Source organism: Etheostoma cragini, chromosome 20 (assembly GCF_013103735.1).
Source record: "Etheostoma cragini isolate CJK2018 chromosome 20, CSU_Ecrag_1.0, whole genome shotgun sequence".
NCBI classification, from domain to species: domain Eukaryota; kingdom Metazoa; phylum Chordata; class Actinopteri; order Perciformes; family Percidae; genus Etheostoma; species Etheostoma cragini.
Genome location: NC_048426.1, coordinates 18685035 through 18705268, shown reverse-complemented (window position 1 = coordinate 18705268; position 20234 = coordinate 18685035). Strand labels below are relative to the sequence as shown.

Below are 20234 nucleotides of genomic sequence, written 5' to 3'. Positions count from 1 at the left end.
CACTAAGCCATCCCCTAGGAGGAGCAAGAGGATGTTGCTGGCGGAAAGGACATCCGGGCTACTCAGCTGACCCTGTTGCCATGGCAACTTGACTCAGCTACTGTATGCTAATAACAAAACTGATGGAAAGTTAAGGGTTAAGTTTCTTAAATAGTAGGTAATGTCTAGGTTTAGATGGTAAAGGAAGTGTTTAAAACTGATTTGCATACATTTTACAGTCAAATATAATAAACACCTACTGCACACAAGTGGAAAACAAATCTAAATGTGTTTAAGTCTAAGTTGTGCTAGTTGCTTTTTATTGTCACTTTTGACATCTAGCCTTGATATTTTTGGTTATTGTTGCACGTCTTAATTGCTTTTGTTATGTTCTGTCTGCTTAGAAACAGTTGCCATGTAAAATTTCAAAAAGCACAAAACAATCTCAAAACCACTAAGACACCCACACACTCCACAGGCAGTCCATGAGCACTCTCACCAGCACTCTGATACACACTCCCACACATGTTCAAACAATGCCCAGAAGTGAAACAGCGAGACAACCGCGAACGTGCGTGCACACACACGCACATGCACACGCACCACCCACCCGCCCACCCCTGGAATCTTTAACAATCACAAAATAAATGGGATATCCCAAATGATTCCACATGCACACACTTACACAACCAGCCCATTCAGCTGGCTGTCATTGTGATAAGCACTCTCTGAAGAGTCATCTCCATCCAGAACATGAATACTGCCGTGGCAAAAAGAGGCACTGAGTGTTCTGACTCAACATGAAAAATATGATTATTCCAACCGGCTTGATTCGTTAAAAGCTTGTTATTTCAGTTACAGCAACATCATGACCTTTAATACATGCAGTTACATAAAAAAATAATTCATGTCTACTCAATTTTATGACATGTCAAGAATTACATCACGTACTTCACGTATATGCAATCTATAACTTGGGAATTGTCTATTAAGTAAAGTGTGGTTTATCCATTTAGGTCTTCTTTACTGAATGAACTAATATAAATCCACAATAACGAAGAGTAACATTTTAGATTACAGCCTGCAAATTACAATGTAATCATTTAGTTTATACAGGGTATTAGTACATACTTACTGGGCAAAAAGATAGGACAGAGTAAGAATGTACTTAACAATCATGGGGTACAGTTAGAGTTGATAGGTAACAAGACAGGAACAATGGCTAAATGGGTTGACAATGCTGATATTGCAATATTTTTTAAGAAAAGTGTTATTAAAAATGAGAAATGGGAAATGAGATTGTAAAATATTTTTTTGCTCAAAGTACTTATTAGTGACAAGGCTCAAACAAACATTACAGCCCAACGACAGCGAAGGCAGCACAGCACACAGTTGAACAAGGACGAGGGTCAACGGGGACAGTGATAAATGCGGATGAGGAAGGTGGAGTGTGAGGTCAAAGGTCAACTTCCCAGAGCACTGATCTGCCATACCTTTTCTGACGCAGATCAGCTCATGCACTCCACAGTTACGCTCGCCACCTGGAAAGACAATGCAGTTTCAATGAGCCACACTGTGATGGAGGCAACGAGAGACAGAACAAACATCATGGGAACACATTTGAATATGTTGGAACATTTAGACAAATTCCCAGAAAAGGACAAGAACAACACATACACGGACAGAGACTGGATGGTAACAGTTCAATGTTGGTGTACCAGTTTTTTCCAGTTAAAAATACGCCGGTTAATCTAAGAAATACTTCAGAGATTTAATACTTATTCAAACAGCCTGTGCATGATGGCGCTGACTAAATGTATCTTTATGTGGCCCTGACATTACGTTTTGTTGTATTTTCTAGACAACTAGAAACCTTTAAAGACCCAAATTATTTTGCCTGCCCACTTTGCTACTGCCTGATTTGGAGGAATCAAAAAAGGAAAAGGAGCTTTACATGATTAAAGGCTATTCAGAGACTAAGTATGTGCTATGTGCTTTATGCGTAGGTGCAGCCTTTAAATGTGGTAAGCCGAAACACTTATTTACAGTAACAGTACCTGTGCTAATTAGGTGTATATAAAATCTTTTTGCCCTTTGTCTCACTTCTTACATCTCTCCCGCCTCAAACCTTCAACTTTATTAACTTTACTGATATAGCAGTTTAAAAAATAGAATAAAAGAATAGTTTCACAGCTTGGGAAATACAACTTTACACAGTAACACTTTACAACTTTGATTTGTAAAAGAAAGCCAATTAACAATGCACAGTAATATGTACCAAAAACTGTGTATTGATAATTGTCAATTGTCTATAATGTGTGACCACATTTCTACCAGTGTTACCTCACTGTTTGCTCTGTCTTGCTCTGAATTCTCATCAAGCATTGTGTCATCTCAATGATATGGACCCGATAGGTAGCAGCTGAAGGACTATGATTGTCCATCAGAGCATTAGGATACCATGAGATACTGTACATTGCTACACTATTATTTAGAGAGAAGTCCTCTGCATAGAGCTCCCCTTGGTTTTCTTCGACAGGTTTCCAGACAGTGACTGTAATTCAGAACTTTTACTCACACTTGTGAGGGCCTCACAGTCTCTGAGCTCGGCCTCTGGGATCTGCCTACAGGTTGAGGTTTCAAATAGCTCTAGCTGCCTACAACTGTGACACTTGTAAGATCTGCACAGCTCTGTACAAAATTCAAAGAAAGACTGAAAGCCTTAAGACTAATGGTGTCATGGTGGTGCAATGGTCAGAGACACATGGCCTTTGCCTCATGTCATTCTTTTTATACCATTTGAACTACATAATGATGTATCTAAAAAGAAGCAGTCGCGAAGGGCTGAAGGAAAAGCTTTTTTTTACTGGGCTGTGTACAAAAACCCAAAGAGAGTCAATCTAATGTCCAATCTAGACAGCAAACTACTAACTAACAGCAAAACAGCATCATTTATTCCCCATGTATAGGGAAGTAACTTACTGTTGCTCGAACACCTCAGTAAATATTCACAACTTCTTTAATAATGGCCACACAGGACACAAGTGTTAGTTATGTACAATTTGATAAGATATCAAAGGTTCATGTAAATACAGACCTCTGTGTGTGGCTGATAGCTATGTTACAGCAGGCAAACACAGCCATTGAAGGAAATTGAGCCTCTACATGACAAGACTGTCTGAAAATCTTTCCTGCACAACAAGGAGCCGAGTTGTTGCTGTTGACCAGCAGATCAATACAGCAGCTGTGTGTGGGAGGAAGCTGCCTGTGCTCTTTCACTCCTTTTACACTCACCACACACCATTTGTCAAAAATATAATTTTCTTGCATGTGCTCTTGAATTCAGTACAAAGTGTCAGTTGCTCATTTCACATCACAAGCAATCCCTCTCCCATCTTTTCAATATTTTGGGGTTGAAAGTTCTATTAACCAGCACTCAAATGTTCTTGCCAAACGTGCCACATACCTACTTGCTAATGCCACTTAGACTGTCAAATAGGTGTATCATGATTCTCCAAATCCTCGATTCGATTATATTTGCGATTCTAAGGTCATGGTTCGATTCGATTCACGAATTTTTAATTTTTTTTAAAGAACAGGTCGCTATTCCATTTTTAGACTAGACTTTAATCTAATTTCGAATTAAAATCAAAATCATGACACCCTTACTGTCAAAAAAGAAAATGAATGTATTAATGGGAAAAATTATGTTTTAACATATTTGTCATTACCACATGGGAAAAATGATGAAAAAAATATACTGATTAATATATAATATTACACGTTGCAAAACCTGACTTCACAAATGTGTGACCGTTCCCTGAAGCCAATGCATGCCCGTGCTTTCCTCATGAGATGGGCTGGACAGACAGGAAGCTTTTTTATTTTTTTTATTTTTAATTCTGCCTCTAGCATTGTCTTTTTCAATTGTGAAAATTATTAGACACTGTTACTACCTGTGGCACTTTTGAGGGTACAATAAAAGAGTGCTGACTCATAAAACCTTATCAGTACATTGAGCTGTTCACATAATCTCTTCTTGAGTCTGACAGCAATCAATGTAAAGCACCAGTTGTGATCAATATGTGCAATTACTGAGTTCTTGATTCTCACCCTTGGCTTCACCAAGTCTGTTTCACTTCTTCATGCTAAATCAAGGAGAAGTCGGTGGCCTCGCAGCCCCTCCTCATGCAGACATCTGGGGCCAGGCTGGAAACATTTTTAGGATTTGTCCCAGTTTCTTTAAGGAATCTCCTCTACCTGCCCCCTCTAATCAGGCTGCCGTGGCTAAGATGTCTGGGTTAAGGAGAGAGGGATGGACTAAGACCGTGACACACAAAGATGGGCTGAACAAATTGACCTGACAGATATTTGGTTCTTTGAGGTCAGTGGAAAGAACATGCTGTGGGAGAAAGAAACAAGGGAAAGAAACTTGCTGCCCCAATTAAGTTTCAAACTGGAAGTTGAATATTTACTTGCTTTCCAACTTCTGAGGGAAATATCTGGCCCTTTAAACTGCTGGTCCAGAAGAATGGGCAAAGGCATGACCCACCCTACTCTCACTCTGATTGTCTTTCCCTGATTTCTAACTCCAACATTAAAGGTCCAATGGCATGAAAATTTGAATATGCGTTCCCCCAGCCTGCCTATAGTCCCCCGGTGGCTAGAAATGGCAATAGGTGTAAACCGAGCCCTGGGTATCCTGCTCTGCCTTTGAGAAAATGGAAGCTCACATGGACTGATCTGGAATCAGTTACCTCCCCTTTCTCTACTTTGCCCGCCCAGAGAATTTGGCCCGCCTGTGAGAGAGAGACATCATGGCTCAAACGAGCAAAGTGGCAGGGGGTCAAGGCAACACCCTCACCCTCCACCTTGCCCCCCCCTTAATAGATACAGAATCAGAAATACACATACTGAGGAAAGCAAAAAGCACCATGTCATGGGACCTCTAACCAATCTCACTCCTCATGCCTAAAGCTAACCAAGCCATCAACCAATCAGAGACAGGTCATGCCTTTGATGTCCCTCCAGGCCATCCATTCTAGCATCAACTCTCCATTATGTTCACCAGCTAGTTGCTGACTTTGCCAGTGTGCCATTTGGTGCTGGGCAGGTAGCATCATAGTGAGTTTAAGTTTTTCAAACATATCCTGGCCAAGCTTGATTAGGTAAATCATTAATCCTTAAACTAAACACTGTCTTATACACAAAAGCCTGCAAAGAAACCTGGCACCTCCAGCGCAGAGCGGAGAGCAAAAACACAGTGTCAGCGTAATTGTCAGCCACTGCCAGTTACAAGCTAAAGAGTTAACAAACTAAACAGGAAAAATTATAACCGCTTACCACTCTGATACATCTGCTAGTCCCTGAGTTTAATGCACAACAGACTCCTCATCTGAGTCTAGTCTCGAATTGCCAGACCTTGCTCTACAGCCCTGCAGAGGGTCTGGCTAGTCTACCCAGAATTCCAGGATGGGAGAAAAACGTGCTCTGGTTTACTGTCATTTCTTTAAGCCAATAACAATTGTCTTGGGTGTTGCTAAGCACCGTATGGAGCAACGGTGCCTCTACAAAATAGCCTCGGGAAGGAACAGGTTTGGGTGGACTGTGTACGTTCAAAGGTTGTTTTAGAAAACTCATATTAGACGGATAGTCTAGCTAGCTGTAGTAATTTACCCTGCAGAGATCTGAGGAGCAGTTAACCATTGTCCTCATAAATCAACCTTAGTTAAAAATTCCAACACAAAGAAAGCGTAAGGAAACGGACATCCGGCCAAAATGAAAGACATCCGGCGGGATTATTTCTGCGGAACCTGAACAATCCCGGAAGTGGAACATGTGGATAAAGACTATCGGAGTCTGACTGGCAGTGGGTTGAGACAGGATGCCAAAACTATATTGTTTCAGGCCGCAAGCTTGCGGCGTTCTGCTAATGGACCCATTGGGGCTTTGCAAACCCAAGCACCGTTAAACTTTTTATGTGGGAAAACAGTGTAAAAAACTATGAATCATAACAGAGTATTCTTTATATTCTTAAAACATTTCTATAAGCGTGACTTTAAACCTTGTCATTTTATCCATCTTGAATCAATATGAATCAGGACAGCAGAAAGTATTTTATCATGGACTAGATTTAGAGAAGTAACCTAAATGTGCAGTGGTCTACATGCTCATCAATAAAACAGAGACAAATGATCAGCTTGTGTTGCTTCTTCGTATCATCTCAATAAAAACAGTAATTGATTTGTGAGAAAATGTTCTTGTCAATGGCCATTTACAAGAAAATCACTTAGACTCTTTATTAAAACTTGCAGAGGGAGGGTTTGTGTTACATCAGGTTGTTCATGAAACGTGTTAGCCTTGTCACATTGAAAGGCAAGAAGGAGCAACTTTAGAATAAGCTCCAGCTAAGCCAATTAGCAAATGGAGGATGCAGTACGTCAAAGATTAGCCATCTTACCTGACAGTCTGCTGTAAATTGAGAAAGCAGCAACAGTTTCCTCACACTACAGCTGTATAACATATACTGAGGCATTGGGTTTTCTTGTAAGAAAACTGTGTGAAGCCACAGCCAACTATTGCGATTATATATTTCCAGCATTGTCCATAGCCCTGGGCTCTGACAAAGTAGGGCAGTTGACACCTTACTTTTAGAACAGACAAAGCCACATATACCCACTTTAGAACCATAGTATTCATTAAACAATTACTGTGAAGTACTATAATAGTTTGAGACTGCAAACACACAACCTTTTTTTCACAACTTTTTTCCTTCAAGAAAATCTGTTATTCCAATCAAACTCAAACCTCAGGGTCAAATGCATCTTCAGCTTTTCTGTTTACGTTTCTACTGGGACTAATTCATCAATGTTACAAAACAAGTGTTTTATTTATTATTATTTAGTATTAGTCAGACACTCCCGCTGTGAGAAGGAAGAATTGATGTCACTGTTTCTCGTGATTCTCCCAAATCCTATGAAATGGAGAGCTGATCAATAAGTAAACTACAAAAAAAGGCCTTAATTTTGTCTCAACCTGACATCAAGCCCTAAGATGACAGAAACATCAAATATGCAGCGGAAATATTGTTGATGATAACTCAGTGCAGTGGATCATCAATCCATCCTACATACCGTAAAAACCACTTCAAAAACTCATCCAAACCTCAACAAATGAAACCTCTGAGGTCCTGAGCAGAAATGTCCTGGGAACAATCCGCTGAGGAACCTTTGCAAACATGTTAAAGAAAAGAGTCTTGTTCAGAGTGCCGGCACATTCATATAATACAGTATATATTGGAAGATTGTATCTTTTGAAAGTCTGGACAGCAAAAAAAAAAACATGAAATGTGACGTTTTGCATATCGGATCCAAACCACATTTGGAGGCGGTTTCAAATGTGGTTGTAATCGGATTTCTACAGATGCGTCTCAGTCTGGATGACCTGGCCGCTCAAATGGGATTTCAAATGTCTTGTCTTGTCAAAATGTCTTTTGCGTTACTCGTAACGCGACACACATACATCAAATCCAGAGTAATGGATGTGCTGAGCAGACTACATCCTGCTACTAGGAGAGTGCTATGGAGGACAACATGGAGGAAAACAGTCAGGGAAGTACTATGCACCCTGACATGACAGGGCAAAATTATGGACCCCATTTTTCATGCTGCTGCGTTGGAAAGCCACGTCACCAGCTACTTAATCCAGTCCAACAAATCCAATCTGATAACTTGCAAATAACTTATGGATAGGGACAGTCTCTCCTAAAGATCGGGTTCGAGACATTTGCCTTAAGTCTGAACGTAGCCTAACACTGCACTAAAGAATGATGTCCGTGTCCACAATTCAACAAGAAATCATGTATCCAAGTCACAGAGATGTATGTTCATCTATTGTATGGATAGACTTTTCTTGCACTCTGCACAGCACAGCGCAAAACCCGTTGTCAATATACCGTCCATCGCACACAACTAGGATTAGCGTGTGTCTGACAGGGTGGGGGGCATGGCATCACGATGGTGGCCTTCCTATGGACGATATCATCGTGATGGCTGGCCGACATCACGATGATATCGTCCATTGGCACAACCCTAATTATTACCTCATTAATCATAAAACTGTTAGCTGCATTATTCATTTATGTTTTGCCATTTGGAACAACCTAAAATGTAGAAAATAATGCACGTTTGGCATATTTTTGCCATATTTGATATAGCTAACATATTAGCATGTTAGAAAAAAGCAGCACTTTACACATTGACCAGACATAGAACATTAACATTCATTTAGAGTCTTGCTTAAGGCCATCTGAGAAATATATGGCTTGTCTTAGTCTTCACTAACTCCTGTTGGAAATATCTGTCTCGCTGCTAATCACTCCACTGTGTTCACAAGTAACTCTGTGATGACTGACAGGCTCCCTGCTGCCTTTTAAACATGTGTAATACTGAAATGTCCTGGTTTGATTTACGGCCCACAGTTTCACTTAGTTTCACTTTGAAAGTAATGTATTGCTCTATTCCAGATACAATGTCTCATATCCCACATTAGCTCAAATGGTCCAAAGACATATTGGCTATTATCGCCTCATTTCCTTTTTCTCAACCCCCAAAACAAACAGCCATGCCATAGAGGAGGAGGAGAGAGGAGCAGAAAAATCACTGACAGGAAGCAACAGGGTTCAGGGAAAAAATAGTCTTGATGTTCCAATAAAATGGTGGAATAAAAGGCTTCATATAGACCATACACATTGAGAATACAAAGTGCGTAAGTCGGGCTGTTTTCAGTCTGCCAGCCAGAAAACAGAGCTTAACCAGGATATGTGAAATCCACTTAGGCCTGCAGTCGATCTGTCTACAGCTTGTCACATGAGCTGAGGTATGGAGCTCTGTCCCGGGACTGAGCAGTGGAACCACACACACAATATACACCAGTCCTCTCCAGATTACATTTCTACAAGAAAATCCTCCGTCTTATTACAGCTTTTATAAAAGTCAGTGTAAACAATTTTCCTTATGTAAATTTCTATTGCAGTCTTTTATTGAAGGAGAATTCCAGTCAATTTCAACACGTAGCTCTGTAGTTTGTAAATTTGGAGTGCTGTCAGTAGAAAGAAAAAATAAAACAATCAATGCAGCCTACACCGTGTTATCCTCATTCTAGAGTTAGCACCCAACAGGCTTAGACAGTGCAAGTTTTAAATGTGTTTTTAGCCTCTAAACATGTTGAAAATGTCATTAAAAGTCAATTTAAATCAATTTAATGATTAAATAAGGTAGTGTCTCCAAACTTACCTCAATTATAACTTGTCTCTTGCTAGTTGTACTACAGCACTTACTTTTCAAAAATAAGCGTATGCCTAATTTTGAAAACATGTTTGTATCTCTTTTCTTTGTTGTACTTTGTAGACGGTCCCGAAGCACTCCTCACAGTATCAACACCTGAACTAAACACAGCTGAATTAGCACAGCTTCCATGCATTTCTGTCACATCTATTGCGTTCACTCGGAAGGAGTCACTGCACATGGGTAGGGACTTTTGATGACATTTTCAACATGTTAAGAGGCTAAAAACCCGTTTAAAAGTTGCCCTGTTTAAGCCTGTTGGGTGCTAACTCTAGCATGAGGATAACTCGGTGTAGGCTGCACCGATTGTTTTAGTTTTTCTCTCTACTGAGAGCACTCCACACTTACAAACAACAGAGCTACATGTTAGAATTGACCAGAATTCTGCTTTAACAAAAAAAAGCTTTCATTTACACAAGCTTGGCGAAGTCTCGCAGTGATCTTTTTACAGAGATATATCCAATTAAACAGCTTAAGGAGCTCTGATATATTTGGTATTTACGCTTTGATAATAGCAGTTGTAAGATGATGATCCAGATATCAAGCACAACCTTAATTTGCAAAATAAACAGACTTAATCGCATAACTGATTGTTAATTAATACATTAATAAAGTCTCTAAATAGCTGCCAAAAATAATTATTTGTGAGTCACACTTTTGACTGACAGTGACTTAAACTACACTAAGAGAAAATGTTGGAAAATGTAAAAGAAAACATTTTAATGTAATGCTTGCAATATGATTTTCCCTTTCCCTTTAACACATTTTAGTCAGACGGGGGGACAAGTTGCGCACCGAGTGACCTGGTCTCAAAGAAGAACACGACTTCTGCATTCTGGCAGCATTTAGGGTTCTGACCTAATGAGAAAGTAGACGTGTTTTAGTATTCGTATTTAGTATTCAGTTTCTGAACTGTGTAGACACAGGCCAACAGTTTGGTGACGCAGTCTGAGCCTTACTTCATAATTTTTAATTAGTAACATCATATATTGCGGTAAAATAGCGAGGAGGTATCAGTATCAAAATTTGGATACCGCCCAACTCTAGTGTTGGCACAGTAAACCTTTGCAGTTGTTCTTACATGTATGTGAACTTTAAATGAGATGACAAGTTAAATAATAACACATTTTAAAGAACATAATTACTTGCAAACACTGATTCATGCAGCCACAATAAAACATAAAATCTGAATTCATTCTTTGCTCTAACATGTCAGGCAGAAACAATTTGTTCCTGTTTTTTGCGACATGTTGATCCAACCTTACATCAAAACAGCCAAAAAGACATCCTCCCACTGGTGTGGGCAGCCTGGCCTCTGGATGCTGCAGGTGTCAGTCAGCCCCACGGCTGCTGTATAAATCCCTACGGAGCCAACTAGCTCTGGTGAAATATCGCTGACAGGGGCAGCTGTAATCATGGCCTTTCAGGAAATGCCACATAGCTGACTAATGTAGTCAGTGGGTGGGGTAGAATAAGCATCTAAAACATCTAAGGTGTGGCTGTCTGATGAACTGGAGGAGGTATGATTGTAGTGAGACTGCTGGAGATGAGGCAGGGTGAGATTTAGTAATGCAAGGGTGTGGAGCTGCCTCTTATGGTGTATCTCGTGACTTTTTGCTCCTGTTTTTTTTTTATTAATTCTTCATGTGCTTGTGCCTAACATGAAGAAAAAATACTTACTCATGGGGAACAATAGCTTAAAAGTGAATTATGCTAAGACAAAACTGAATAGACTGGGATCAGATGTGGTTTTGATAACTTCCTCCCATGGTAAAATTTCAGATGTAAGCAAAACTGTCCAATAAACATGGCTGTAAGGTCATGGATCACTTGATAAAAAGTGTCAAATTAAAAACCAATAAATGCAACCCTCTAAGCTCTGGTTCATAGCGAATAAATCAAACTCTCTGTGCGACTGGCGTTCATTTAAACATCTTTTTTTCAGAGTCTCCAACATACGCTTGATAAGTCTCATGCAAAACAATGTGTTTCTGAATGTCAAAAGTGATATCAGCAATACCCCGAGGCCCGGGGCTGGTGGGTGGTCTGGTTGCCTACTATACAGCAAGAACTGGATAAACCACATCACCCTGCTAGTTTCTGAACAAAGATGCCATGTATTCCCTGTGGCCTACTATTTTACCTCTTTTCCCAAAGACTGGTGCAGACCTTAACTCGTTACAGGTTTGGGGCGTCCTACTGGCCTAGTGGTTTAAATGCATAGTATGATTACAGCATTCCCACTTGGTTTCTGGCTGTAAAACTGTGTTGTGTCCTTTTTCATATCTCTTTCCCCTCATGTCTTGTTGCCTCTCCACTGCCCATGTATAAAGGCATAAAACACAGCCATACAAAAAAAAACATCTACAGCTTTGAATGTATATTTGACATAATATTTCCCATATGTGGATATTTTCAGAAAGCTCTATGTTTTGATTAAAATACTCTCTATTAATATACAAAACAGCTCGTTTATCATTTAGCTATCGTAATGTCCTCTTTTCAGTGACATCAAAAGTACTGTATTCTACAGCTGCAAGCATTTACAACTGATAAAATAACACCAAAGCTACCTACAACCTGCAAAGGTATATAACAGAGAAAGGTGTAATTTAAGCATTGTTCACTATGCAGTTGAGAAACGGAAGCTTAAACCAAGAGGGTATAAACAGAAAATATATTTATTATACAGTCATTTTAAACTAAACTAGTATTTTAGATGTCCTAAAGCTGATCTAGATCTTTCATGAATGATGTCCTGGGCTAAAACCTTAACCTCCACATGTGTGGGATTTGCTGTCTTTAAGCCAAGTTGTAAAGTATCAGCATGCAACGAAGCTACAAAACGACCAGCCGACTTCGACGAGATCCGAATGACAGCCGGAAAAAAACACAACCAGCTATTCTGGCTATATAGCAGTTGAACTAGCGGAGCTGTCCTTTCAGCACCACCGTTAGAAACATCGTCTCATGTGTCTCTACTACTCTCACACGGCAGAGGAAAAATCCCGCTTCAAAGACATAAACAACAACTTAAAACTGATTCCAGCCAATGCAAGCACCAATCTCCTGAAATCATTCCCACTTTTTAGTTTAAAGAATTCAGCTATGAGGTCTATCATTTCCAACCGAAGTTAATGAGTAAATGCAGAAACGTTACTGGCCTACTTACCATCAATCGCCATGATGTTCTGTTTGGGCTTCCACCAAAGCGAGCCGTGAAGAAGGGGGAGCGGCCCACTGCAAGGGTGCGGGCAGGGGGAGATTCATAGTGTGGTACAGTCCGCCAGGCACCCGGGAACAAGCTGACTGTCTGAAACAAGCAACGTACAAATAAAAATATCGAACTTTAATTATAAATTGTATAAGAGAAAACGTGCTACACATTAAGGGTTGATAAAGCTCAGTAAACGATTTATTTTATGCAAGATAGACTGTTATAATCGTATACAGACAATACTAATAATACTAATAATAATAATAATAATAATAATAGTTTAATTTTGTTTAGCTAAGATACATACAAAATATAATATAAGCTAATACTAGCTAAGCTACTTATTATAGCATCTAGCTAGTGGTATTAGCAAGATACTAATGCAACTGAATGAAAGTTAGCTGAAGAAAGTTAGTTAAAATAGCTTGCTACATGCTAAGATGCAATAGTAGATGCCTAGAAAATGCTAATTAAACGTTATATTGGAGCTTAGCTAACGCAAATCAACTTTTGTGATATCTTCTAAAATAAGGCATCTTCCTTTAGTGGTCTTAATCGGTAATAGCCTTTATCTGGAGCTTGTGCAAATTAGTTTAGCTAACCCTGAAGTTAATCTAGCTCTGCTAAGACACATATTTAAACTGCATTAAATGCTACTACAATTCCCTTTAAAAAAAAAAATACAACTTACTAATTGCTATTTAGATGTAGCTAAATAGACACAAAACATAATTTAGGAAGGCTAACGTTAAGCTAACGTTACGTTAGTAAACTATTAGATGCTAGTATGTTTATTAGATTAATAATGTGGCTTAGTTTACCTAAATTGACATTAGTGATATATACTACATAACGCTTTGGTTTGAGTTAGCAGGGCTCATACAGGAAGACAGTCATCCTCACAGACCTTTTCTGGGAGTTGCTAAAAAGCATTCTGTGAGTCACAGGAAGTCACTAAGAGAAGTACAACAAAAAGATATATTGCAACACATCCTTCGAATTTAACTCCTGAAATGTTCTGATCAATATGATGATATCTAGGAATGAAGCATGCACTTGGTATTTGCATATTAAAGGTCAGGTATTAAATACAGCACTGGAATTAAATATTCATAAAGCAGGCATCTGGCTAAAGAGATCATGGGTTCAATATTCAGAATTGTTTTCCATAGCAGTTGTGCTTCCACCGGTATACCAGATACAATAAAAAAAAAACAAGTTGGACAATCTATTAAATATTACTTGGTTTCCTTTGTACATCCAATCGAACAAGCTGCACAGCCCAATATGTTACTCCTACTTGAATACAAGGTTGCTGCAGCCTCTGTGTAATGATTTTTACCTTTGTCCTGCCTAAACCTGCCTTTTGCATTAATGACACAACACAAACACAATGTATAACCTACATTTGTTGTCCTATAATTACTCTATTGCCTTCAGCACCCTGTAATTATTCAAATCTAGTCTAAATTGCTCTATGTTTAGCTGCAATTACCGCTTAACTGTTGAAGTTCATTTAACCTTCATTTATTTCCATTAAATACAATTGCTATATCTGTAAGTCATACAAAAAAACACTACTGCCTGCTGGTGTTCATTACTCAACTGAATGCCTAAAATGTACATGTTAAAGTATTTCTGGACATTATTTTAGTCGTCTGAAAACATGCAGTCGTTGCATTGTGTTAACGTTTCTACCAACCTGCAATAGAACGGTAAAAGCCATTAAGTTTTGAAGTTCAATTTACATCAGGTTGCCATGGAGACATAAAGCATTTGCTAAGCTCTCTCTTGTGATTCTCTATCAAAAACATGGGCAAATGTTACCCAGTCAAGGCATTTTGTAACACACTTTCTCTGTATCCTCACTCTATTGGGGCTCTAATTTTAGAATCCTAATTTTCCAGTCTAACGGAGCTACAGTATTTAGCAGGCTTTTAAAGATGGTGAACTTTGTATTACACTGACACACATTGATTACATCATCTGAAAAAGCTGTCTAATAGAAGAGAGTGATGGCTCTTTTTTCCTTCTTTTTTCAATTTCTACACTCTTTACACTCACAACACACTAGTTTCATCTTGCTACTCTTGAAAGGGTCCTGAACCTCCAGCCTAGGAACCAGCTCTCTAAAGCATCATGAGTTGCAGATTCAGATTTTGTGCAGTAACAAAACTTATTACAGCAACCCAAAGATATTAAGTGAGCACATGTACACTAACTGAATTAAATACAATTTCAAGTGTCCAAAAATCAACTAAATAAATACAATACCTATGATGTGCTAGGCCTGTTTGCGAGAGCACATACAGGATTTCACCTACAATGTGTAGTTTGTCCATTTTTTTTTTTTTTTTTTTAAATATTAATGATGACTCTCTCTTATCCAGTTGTTGTGAGATGTGCCCAGGATGGAAAAGGTTGGCTCACTTAAATTTAAGGTGTTATATCCAATTAGGGATTTTTGAACGGTCACTTTTTAGGGCAAAAGAATGAAAAAAAAGAGCACATTTGGAATAGTTGGACGTGTTAGGAAAAGAGCCTGCTAGGTGAAAATTGTAAAACATGTACACAATTGTGTGCACATACATGTTCACGTGCATGTTTCCATCTCTAGCTCTTCTTCATTCATTCTTGTTTACTTGGTTCTATTTTTAGCTGCGGCTTGGTTCAAATGCCCTCTGCTGGGCTCATCAAAGCAGCTGCTTCCTGTTGTCATAGAAAGAGGCTGGCGCGTCCTTTAGCTTCTCTGTCTGCAGGCTACTCAAATCTCTCTCACCAGGGGAGGGAGCACGGCTGTGGGCCAGGTAGATCTACCTAAACAGGTAGGTTGTTTAAATCAGGGGAGGACGTTAATAATTGAACTATTCTTTAATTCTGGATTGTTTACTTAATTTATCTGTAAATACCTCCAATTACATCAACACCTTCTATTTTTCCTTTGATCCTTTCATCTCAGTATTCTTCTGAATGAGCCGTGAGGCAGGTCTGTCAAAGTCAGACATGAGAGAGTAGCCTTTCACTCCATGTATGACCTTGTGGTGTGAACACCAATGGCCCTCCTTGGAATTACACAATTCAATCAGCCTAGTGCCGCTGGTGCTGCTGGGAAATTTGGTTATTCAGAGGGTCCACACATTATGACTAAAAGGTGTGTCATAAGTTAAAATTACTGACTTACATATCACCTGTTTTGCTTTAAATGTCAAGCAATGATGTGTATTGCTTAGCAACACCACTTAAGAATATAACTGATGCTTTTAAAATGTTGTAAATGTCAAATGAAGGCCATAATGTACTCTTGACTATGTTATGAACACTTCCTTTTTTTTTTACAATTTCTCTGCATCTCTGTGTTATTGGTATGGATTTTATATGGGGAACTATTGAGTGATAAAAGATTTTAAGCTCTTTAATATTTTAAACATTCAGTAAAAGGCACAGGGCTTGAGGCTAGCAACTCTACAGTAGTGTGCTTCACGGCAAACACTTCCAGCGCCCATTGATTGATTCAGAAACACTGGAGGTCAGAAAGTGTTTGCCCCAATTAACAATCAAGCAAAGTGTTGTATCCTACAGAATTATAAGATGTCTATTTTGTAAGAATCTCGGGAAAACACCAGCAGTAATCCGCCTGTGGCTGTTCTCCCTAAGCATCTTTCAATAACTGCAAGTAAAAGTAAAAGTGATGCAGAAAGTTTATCTTTGTTTAGTTGTATTTGGCATTATAGAGGAAATTAAACCAATGTCGATAAACCCACAATATAAAAAAAATACAAAAAAGTCTGATTAAAGACTTATTTGCATTATGGTCCTTAAAGACAAAGATAGTAAATATGCAGCAATAAGCAAATATGCATGATAAATAAGATCTTAGGGTCAAGGTAACTCAAACCAGTCTACTTTATATTCCCTTTTTCTGATTTAATCCCCTTTAATCCAGATTTTGTTTTTTATATCATATATGTACAATCATATACAGTAAATACAATCTATCATGTTTTTACTGAATGGGTATTAAGATGAAGTACTCATATGACTGACATGGATATGATGAAGTGGAGCTCGAGTTAAGCATTCAAAATGATGAGTATACCAATGCAAATACCAGTGACAATGTTTACATTAATTATCTTTATTCAAATGTGTTATTAACAGATCAGTCTTTAGTGTCATCAAATGGATGAATACCATGTTAGAATTAAGTCAATTTTCTGCTAGTGCTCTTTGTGAATCTGATATCTTATGCAACTGTCTGAGAGTTTAAAAAAAAAAGCAAAAACTATTAACAGGTTGTTAAATGCAACACTTTCCAGTGATTTCTCTGACGCAGGTTGTAAAGTAAGGAGCGGTTTCCATAGTAATAACTTCCTACACATAACATAAATTGACTGAACTACTAAATTGAATGTGTGGGCGAAAATTGCTTGAACTGTCCAGGGCTGCACATGTATCCACAAAAGGGCCGAGGGAAGACTCAAATGCACAAATATTTTGATGAAAGGTAATATGTAGTAATAGTTCAGGCTGTTGGTGCTGAAGTACAATTAATTTATGTTTCAATCACATCAACAATCGGTTTGATACAGAATCATCCTTTCAGACTCTGTGGATGGCCAGTGTATATCATGGTGAACTGACACCACCATGTGGTAAAACCTATTAATTGAAATATACACTGTATACTGTATATATAAGTTTTTTGGGCATTTTAGGCCTTTATTGACAAGACAGCTCAAGAAATGAAAGGGGAGCGAGAGGGGGAATGACATGCAGCACAGGGTCGCAGTTACCCTTAGTAATTGAATTCTTAAAACTAATTTACATGTAATGACTCACTCACTTATTTATAAGTGAAGAAATTTAGATTTTCTAAGGAACTTAATGGCATTTTGATACTATATGTGACTTAAAATGTACACTGCAATATAAGAACCACTAATTTTGTTAACTATCAACATTGCAAACCACAATTATGCTTCCAAATTAGATTTCTGTAGTTCTTGCACTTTTTATTCATTTATTCATCCATCCATCAACCCAGTTCGTTTAGCTGGTGTAGCGCGCGCACGCACACGCACACACACACACACACACACACACACACACAGCCAAGTTCTTTGTAGAGGCTTATATTACCATTTTAAATCAAGAGTTAAAGACTGTTCATTTTTTTAGATATTTGGGCTGTTTACAAGTTGTTACCAGCCCGAACAACTCAAACACACACTCTCACTCCCAACTCAAGTTGTTAATAATAATAATACGGCCGCTTAGTCAGGAGCCCTAAGCGTCGCTTTTTTAACGCATTGGAAACCACTTTGGCATAATATTTCAACATGCAAGGTAGGGTAAGTTAGGCTTTCTCATGTATGGTTCTGCCGAGACTCCACACAGAGCTTTCGCCGCATTCGCTATTTGTCTTTAAGAGAATAGCAGGGCTGGCATTTGTATATCTGCGTGAGGAGTGTGTGGCAGAGCAAGTGAGAGAGTGCCTGTAATTAGTTTCGGAGCATGTAGCGACTAAAGAAGCAGTGTGATAGAAACAAAGTATTGCCTGCCTGTGCTTTCTGATGAAGGTTAACCTTCTTCTTGATTTCATGTTGTTTATGGAGAGGGAGAACCCAAAAATGACTAGAGGGGAATCCAACACTACCAAGCTGTCAGGTTCATAACACTTTAACTTACTAAATAAACACGATCAAGCAAGAAACGAGACGCAGACGGCAAATGTGTAGTTAAAAGACAATTGCAAGAGGGGAGAATCAGAATAGCCACCTATCTGCAGCATGACCTTTCGAGAACTCCGGGGATTTCTCTGCAGTTCCCTTGCTTTATTGAAACATAGTTTTTGATACAATGATGACATCTTGCTTATCTGGTTTATGCCTACGCTAAGAGAACGACGTGTACTTTAAAGGACCTTGAATCTAAGACACTGGTTATCTCTGTAACAGCAGCGACTAAAGAAAACACAGACACAGCTTGGAAGAAACGCAGTATTGTTAAATGTGCATATGAGATTATAAAATATAGTAAGCATATAGGTTCATATAAAAATCAAGATATGAATATATAATAATCATGAAAGCTATAAATGAAAGTCATATTTTAAGACACTACTACAGAGAAATATGAAATAAAACACTTATATAAATTAATTTCTCTGTCACAAGCAGTGACGTGTAGTTACATTTTTTAAGAGATGCACGTCGGGCTACGCTGATGCAGATGCATAAATTGGCCTTCAGGCAACAGTACTACTAGGTAAAGATTGTGGTTTGGCTCAGGGTGGGCGGTCGAGGCAGACGACCGCCCACCCTGAGCCTGGATCTGCTCGAGGTTTTTCCTTGCCTCGGTCGCCTGTTGCTTGCTCTTGGTGAGAATTGTTGGGTTTCTGTAAATAACATAACAGAGTACGGTCTAGACCCGCTCTTTTATGAAAAGCGCAGTGAGAGAACTGTTGTTGTGATTTGGCGGTATAAAAATAAAATTGAATTGAACTTAAAAGTGTGTTTGCTGCATTACTTACGTATGTGACGTTAAATATGTTACCTATGTAATGTAATTTAGTTGGCATGAGATGTTATTTCAAATAAGTGCCACATCCATCCATCCCGACCTCACCCTTCTACGTGGACTTCGTCGCTCTTAATACTACGTCATGTCACAGCGCCGAGGTCGAGCAAGTGCAAGACTGCCTCATACAGACTCAACGGGGGCCTTGCGCGTCAGTATCAGATGCTGAGAGCCACTGAAAAAGCTGCTGTATTTGAAGATGAGTTAGGAGTGAAAATGGGTTGCCCTTAGACACGTCTGCATACAGTACATAGAGTACTTTAAGTCTGCAGTTTGTGTTTGAGTTGGGTCAGCTGCTGCATGTCGACGCTGCTGCCACCGCACACAATCACCAGCAGGGGGCCCAAGAGAGTCGGCAGCAGACCTTAAACAAGAGCGCAACAAAACTGATCAACTTTTCCAGAGGTTTCCCCTCATTAGAAAGAAATCACTATATAGATTAAATTTCATCATAATAATCAGGGACCAAAATTAGCACCATCTACTAGCTGAATGCTGGCAAAATATATGCAAATGGCTGGAAAAAGGAGAAAAAGAACCGTAAGAAAATAAAGACCACATAATGTGGCCACAAGACATGTTTGCAATGAATTGTGAACCAGATAACTCAGCTGAAACATTGTGATGTATCTAAATTCCTATCTCAAACACGGTTTCACTGTTCAACAAACAGAAGAGTTGTAACTAGAGAGAAACTAATAAGGAGATTTAGCGCGTGAGCACACACAGACGAACACACACACACGTAAAAGAATGTACGAAGTGTTCATTTACAGAAAAAGCAAAAGTATACTCAGAAGACAATATAATAACAGAAAGCCAAGCAGTAAAACCGAACAAAAGCATGACAAAATTAATTGTGAAAACACAATAAGAGCAATAAAAAAGACGAGTAGTTACCTTCATCCTGTAATCTGCGTATAAATCCGCTGTAGACAGCTGCTAGTGCTGCTCCGCACGCCATCTCCACCAACACACGCTCTTCATCTACACACACACACACACACACACACACACACACACACACTTATTTGTAGAGACTTACAGTGGGTACGGAAAGTATTCAGACCCCTTTAAATTTTTCACTCTTTGTTTCATTGCAGCCATTTTCCAAA

The 20234-nt window shown here is 38.9% G+C and overlaps 2 protein-coding genes and 1 long non-coding RNA gene across 4 annotated transcripts in view; all 3 read right to left on the bottom strand.

The window, feature by feature from the left end:
* syt14a (synaptotagmin XIVa) overlaps positions 1-12628 on the bottom strand; it is a 35887-nt gene extending 23259 nt beyond the window's left edge. The window contains exons 1-2 of one of the 2 annotated variants that reach the window (XM_034857518.1): positions 12496-12628; positions 1473-1520 (exon numbers count right to left, since the gene is read on the bottom strand). In XM_034857518.1, the coding sequence (XP_034713409.1) occupies positions 1473-1520; positions 12496-12508 (61 nt within the window). In that variant the 5' untranslated portion in view covers positions 12509-12628. The remainder of the gene's footprint in view (positions 1-1472; positions 1521-12495) is intronic. The other variant, XM_034857519.1, reaches the window with a different exon arrangement.
* Positions 12629-16654: 4026 nt separating this feature from the next.
* LOC117935378 lies at positions 16655-17599 on the bottom strand. The gene is made up of 2 exons (XR_004654746.1): positions 17334-17599; positions 16655-17218 (listed from the first exon to the last, which is right to left on the bottom strand). It is a non-coding gene; the product is annotated as an uncharacterized LOC117935378 (long non-coding RNA).
* Positions 17600-18885: 1286 nt separating this feature from the next.
* The window catches only part of sdsl (serine dehydratase-like), a 4831-nt gene continuing 3482 nt past the window's right edge, over positions 18886-20234 (bottom strand). Inside the window, exons 8-9 of the mRNA XM_034857520.1 lie at positions 20020-20106; positions 18886-19483 (exon numbers count right to left, since the gene is read on the bottom strand). Of these exons, the coding sequence (XP_034713411.1) occupies positions 19380-19483; positions 20020-20106 (191 nt within the window). The 3' untranslated portion in view covers positions 18886-19379. The remainder of the gene's footprint in view (positions 19484-20019; positions 20107-20234) is intronic.